Genomic DNA, 6,107 nt, shown 5'->3' on the forward strand with positions numbered 1-6,107 from the left:
GGAAGAAGCATGGCAGATGGCAGGTTCCCATAGGGAGAAAAACATTCTGAAGAAGGGAGCGTAAGGTAGCTGGAAGAAGCACAGCCATGGAAGCCACCACAGTCTGAGACTGAGGCTACCACCGCCTGAGACTGCTGGTGGTGGAGGGCTACCCTGCAAGCTGTCCTAAGCAAGGAAGTTGTCTCTGGCTCTTGATAGATAGATATATGTATACACTATGCTTGCTAATACTGTAGTCTTGATTGCTTCAGAGCTGGCTTTTGATCAGACTGGCTTGCATGAATTTGATTTTACACTTACTCTTTGGGAAAGCCGCATGGAGTGTGGGTTCATTTTCAACTGATGGAAATAGGCAGCGCCTGTATTCAAAGTACTGTTAGGATCAATGTCAATTTTTCCTGTGTGTAAACTGACGTACTCTTCTTTGCTGGCAGTAAGTATATGAGAACAGGCTATTGCTTGTCTAATTCTGCAGATCTGTAAAGCATGCTCAGTGTAACTTTTTCAAACGCTTGGTATTTCAGTTACATTAGTTGTTTGATAACTGAAACTCTACTATTGTGTTTTAATAGCAATTACTAATGAAATTGTCCTAGCTGTAGTGTTAGGCATATTTCAGGAAGGTTGGGTTGCATGAGTGGAAGTTCAAATATATTGCTGTTCCTCAGGAAAAACTTTTTCTAAGGTTTCTCTGAGCAGCTGGGACAGTTTATGGTCCCTGCATTTCACAGCCCTAGGATGTATATGCAGGTATGCTTTTTGTGTCCAAGCAAAACAAACTATAAAAAGTACGTTAAGCCTTGTTCTACATGAAGGTAGTTGGCTATTGCTAATTCAGAAGATGGACCTTTAAGTAAAGCCTTGCTCTTGCTTAATTACTTTCTCATAATCCTTAAAATGGTTTTGCTGTTAGATAATGGTGCACATTCTCCTGGTCATGTGTAGGCCTGTGGGGTTTGGCCCTGTAATGCTGTTTAATACATGACAACTTCCAGATTAATGGAAGCAAACCCTACTTGGCACATAGAGCTTAATCTTATTAGCTTACAAGAAATAAAAAAAAAAGCAGAAATCCAATACTGTGACATCAGTTCAAAAACATACAGTGTGAGCTAATGCGGAGCCTGTTGGTTTGCAGATACTATCGGTTTATGATTCAACAATAAGTGGCTCCAACTCGTTCTACTATTTCATTTATTTATTTAAGAACAGAGCTGCTGGAACAGCTTTGTAAAGTCATCTACCCTGCATTATAATGGGCTGCTTGTATAAGTCCAAGTTCAGTAGCAGGATATTGCAATTGTAGTTAAACTTTCCTCCTCCTTTTCAGGCTGTGGTTTGAATGACTCTCCTGTAGGACTGGCTGCATACCTCTTGGAGAAGTTTTCTACATGGACTGATGTGGAATTCCATAACTTAGAGGATGGAGGCCTAGAGAGGTAAGCGTTTCCTCTGATGCCATTTTGGATGAGATGACCAAGCCCAGAGTCATGGCTGAAGAATTTTGCCTGAATTGATTCGTGTCACATCTCGACAAATGGTGCAGTGCTGTGCTACAGCACGCAAAGCAGCAAATAGGCCATGCAGGCTGATGGCCTCCCTCCCCACTTTGATCTCCTAGAAAGCAGATACACCCTCTAACTTCTGGGTATTAAAAACTGACTGAAGTGGAAGAATCTCATGAGGACAGAAAACAATGCTGGGAAACAGAACTCCTGTTTCATTTTAATACTAATAAAGTCTCTATGAATGTGCTTTAGATTGATCATTTGTCTACCTACCATTTGCTAGTAAAGGATCATTCTTAGTGTGTGGCAGAAATCTGAGATGAAGTCCCCTTTGAAAATTGCTGAGGCACCTGGTAAGAATGGAGCGAAGGGGCATGTTACAAAAAGGTCCAGTGACAATAGATTTGAACAGAATGCTTGCACTGCATACAGCTACTAATTTCATAGAAAGCGTGCGCCGTTTATAGCACCTGCTGCTGCGATGGCTCTGCTGAAGGTTCATGGAAGCATTTCACATTATGAATAATAAATGGCACAAGCTGTTCCATGTGCTTTTCGGCTCCTATCCTCCCAGCCTATGGACAGTATAGACACCTATGCTGGAGCATAAGGTCCTTGTTGGAGTCTGCCTTCCATGTAGGAGCTAAAACGTTGTGTCCAACAGGCTCTAACGTGCTTAATTGATTACTGACAGACAGCGGGGGAGTAGCACACTTCACCTCTCAACTCTCTTCCTAACCAAGTTAACTATTTTTTCCTGTGACATTTGTTAATTACAACCAAACCAAAGTCCCTGCTAAAGTAATGCAAAGTAGTATTCAGTTCTAACTAAGCAATCTCTGGGCTTACCTGTTCAGGAAGTTTAACTTGGACGATCTGCTCACCAATATCATGATCTACTGGGTGTCAGGATGTATAGTCTCCTCCATGCGTTTCTACAAAGAAAATTTGCAGAAGGGGATAGGCACACAGAAACATGAAAGGTAAGTGTGTGGGGTTTTTTTTAAATATTTTGCCCTGAACTTAATTTTATGGTTGCAGACAGGTTGCTTATGTCTTATAGCTGCTGCAAGTTTCTGAATGCTGAGGAAAAGCAATGCTGTATCACAGTGGTCCTCTGCAGGACAGGTCTGTTGGTTGATGTACTGTGTTGTGCTTGGAAAACACAGTAACTGGGTGAGAATCCTGAACCATCAGGAAGGAGATCTGACAGGAGGCACTGTTTGAGGACCTCCCATTCATGGTGTATCCAACTAGGGAAAAGCACCTGCAAGCACTTCTAGATTTTACTTCAGTTACTAAATTAGCCATGATTGAGTCATACAGTTGGTTTTGTTTATAGTTTTTCTTTTGTAGTTCTACTAGTTTCCTGGATGCAGTTTGCCTATTTCTGCAAAAGATTTAAGTCCTACCTTTGGAAGCAGCTTCAGTATACTCACAAACTACATAATTTGAAAGTCATTAAGACTGATGTTTCTGCTGCACAGATGCTTGAGAGAGCAGCTTGGTTGCATATACTTGTGTCAGCCTGAGTATTAGTGAAGGCTTAAACCTGCCCTGAGGTATTTGCAACCACAGCTCACTGCTATGGTATTTATTTAGCTGTGAAATGATGCTCCCAGGAAGCTGACTCAGTTCTTGAAGCTGTTTGTGGCTACACTGTGGGTAGTATCTTGCTCTGGTTCTGCCTACATGAAATGAGCTATATGAGCTTCTATGTGCTTAGAGGAAAGAGTCTCAAAGTCCTATGTAAAATTAGGCACCCTGTTTTCAGGCTTCCAGTGGCTATGTGCCCAACAATTTTTGTATCCAAGTTTAAAAGTCTGTCTCTTCTGACAATGCAGCTTATGGGTATGGGATATTTAAACCCAGAATGTTGCTCTGTTTGTAACATGTGTGGATCATTCCACTGTCTAAGATTAGTTTTCCCCTCAAATCCAGTTGCTTCCCTATACTTATGAACGTGCAAAATGTTCTGCAGAGTGTGTTTGTGCCCGTTAAAAGCAGGAGCTACGTTACAGGGTGAGGTCTCATGTTCAGAAATGTTTCCTCTGAACTAGCCTAGGTTTACTTGCTATTATTCCTCCCCTTTCCTCCCCCTTTGCAGCAGTTCAAGGTAATTCTTCCCTTGCCTCCCCTCCAGTTGTCCTGCCAGGCTCAGCATGTTCTAGTTATCTTCGCTCTAAATCTCTCTCTCCTGCCCTTGTCAAATTGTGTGTTTTCTCCTCAAAACATGACTCTTGAGCCCGGAGTGCACCATGAGGAAACTCGATACTTACCACCTCCTAGGGCTTTCTTCTCAATTTCCATGCTTCTAACTCTCATGCCCTGTATCCTTGCAAAATTGCCTTAATGTCAACGTATGCAAAAATTTTATTTTATTTTCCTAGGACTGGGAGTGGTGTTTAGTCTTCAAATTTAGGATCTGGAAGTCAAATTTTAATTGCCTAACAACAGTGTGCCTAAATGCTTAAGAACAACATTTCCTTGGGACTTTCCACTTCTTGCAGAGTTAAATGCTTGAAAGATTAAAATTATTCTCTCTCCTCTCTCAGGCTCACAGTACAAGTACCTACCGGCATTGCCTCCTTCCCTAATGAAGTCATGCACACACCCCAGGCTTGGGCCCAGAAGAAGTACACCAACATTGTTTCCTTCCATTTCATGCCTCGAGGTGGCCACTTTGCAGCTTTGGAGGAACCTGAACTTCTTGCTGAAGATATTCTGCAGTTTGTTGGGAAAGTAGAGAAAGAGCAACTTTGGAGAAAGAAAGGAGAATAACTCCCCTAACAAACAGCAGGGTAATTGCTTATAGCTTAGCACATTTACAGGCCTTACTACATCTACTGTAATCCATGTAATTAGATCTTATTCTTGACCAGATGTGAGAGAAGGCAGCAGTATCTCTTAATGAGATACTGCTGTGGGGACCTACTGATTTTGGGTTGTTTTGGGGTTTTTTTTGTTCAGCTAGGCTAAGACAGTAGCATGAAGATTAACTGATTATCTTCTCCCCCAAGCACAGACTTATAAATTCTGTTCTGTTTCTTGCTTTGAAACTGAAAAATACACCTTAAACTAACAACAGTTTAATTGTTGTGAAAGCATTTTTTTTCATGGCAGCAGTAAAATGCGAGTTGGTGTAGGTGTGAGGTTCCTCACATAAAGAACAGGGAACAGCCTAGCAAGACAAGACCTAATTTGCATGAGTGCATCAGTTAATCAGCATTGATGGTCTACAGTACCTTTAAACTAGCCAGCTGGCCACCGCTGCCTGCCTTTCTCTTCCAGCCTGTTAAGCAGCTTCCTGGCTGCAAGGAAGCTCAGCTCCCCTGTGCCAGGCTCCTGGGGCAGCAACATGTGAGGCACAGCTTGGAGTGGCAGCCCGAGTAGCTGGAACACACAGGTGTGTAGCTCAGACCAGAAGGAAGGGTTGAGTGGGAGTAATTGGAGCCAAAGCTACCTCTGCACTGAATTTGTACTCTTAGCTAAAATCACAGCCCTGGAGAGGCTCAAGACACTGTGGCTTTGCACTGCTTCTGCAGGGTATTGTAAATACCTCTTACTAAATAATAATAAAAATTTGACTAATTCAAAATTAAAAGAACCTTGCATTAAAATTTTGAATAATACCTGTCTGTTTCTTTTAAATTTTTAAATAACTGTGATTTTTGCTTGGTGACAGCAGAGAAGCATCAATTCAGAACCTATCGATTCTGTACTGCATCTGTTACAAAGGTCAGATTGAAGGCAAACTGCTCAGAGAAAATTGAGTTTGAAGGGCTGTATGTTTTTGCCAGCAACAAGCCCTCCTATGTGCAGTTGAGCTTCAACCACTCTCAGACTGTATCCAGATGACTGATTTCAGCATGGTTTTTTTTCTCCAGTCACATCTGATAAGCACAGGGAAATATAATCCACCACTAACTCTTGCATGGATTAGTATTATTTCACAATATTAAATGTAATGTAAGCTGTAAATAAATAAGTCACCCCAGTAGAGCCCTGCTCCATCCCACAGGGCTTTAGACTCAAGAACATGGACTAGTTTGTTTCACAGAAGGCAAGTCAGCACTCCCGCTGGGCACATTTGAATGTTAGTGCACAAAGCCACCTGCTATGCCATGACAGAAAATCATTAGGGCAGACAAGCTGTGACACAGCTCTGAGGGGTTTTTCTGACCTCTCCCTACCTTTCCTCTGCCTTCGGTGCTTCTGCACCTGGGTGCCAGTAGGGGAAGGCACAGTAGCTCTCAGGTTTCCCTCCAAGACTGAGCTGCAGCGCTGCCTTAGACCTTCAAGCTGTACGTGAATTCTTTAAGACAGTGAACCGCTTCCAGGTTAGTAGCACTAACTAATTCCACATATACTTGTAAATGCTTTCATTATTAGTCAAATTTCTCATATGCAAAATATTGTGTGGTTCAGGCTGGGGTGTTTTGAATAGACAGGGAAAAAAATATGAGTCCTTCACTTTGTCTAAAATAGACCCTTCTCAGAGAAGACCATCCCCAAACTTGTTTCAGGTTCCCTGTATTAAGAAAAGGTTGCTTATTTAGGAGCAGTCAGCTCACCTCTTCAACAACAGCTGTTCACAGG

At 42.2% G+C, this 6,107-nt stretch overlaps 1 protein-coding gene across 1 annotated transcript in view; it reads left to right on the forward strand.

The window, feature by feature from the left end:
- The window catches only part of EPHX1 (epoxide hydrolase 1, microsomal (xenobiotic)), an 11,007-nt gene extending 6,609 nt beyond the window's left edge, over nucleotides 1-4,398 (forward strand). The window contains exons 6-8 of the mRNA XM_010284706.1: nucleotides 1,331-1,439; nucleotides 2,366-2,491; nucleotides 4,064-4,398. Coding sequence (XP_010283008.1) covers nucleotides 1,331-1,439; nucleotides 2,366-2,491; nucleotides 4,064-4,289 — 461 coding nt within the window. The 3' untranslated portion in view covers nucleotides 4,290-4,398. The remainder of the gene's footprint in view (nucleotides 1-1,330; nucleotides 1,440-2,365; nucleotides 2,492-4,063) is intronic.
- The last annotated feature ends 1,709 nt before the right edge of the window (nucleotides 4,399-6,107 follow it).

The sequence above is a fragment of the Phaethon lepturus genome, unplaced genomic scaffold (genome assembly GCF_000687285.1).
Source record: "Phaethon lepturus isolate BGI_N335 unplaced genomic scaffold, ASM68728v1 scaffold41193, whole genome shotgun sequence".
Lineage (NCBI taxonomy): Eukaryota > Metazoa > Chordata > Aves > Phaethontiformes > Phaethontidae > Phaethon > Phaethon lepturus.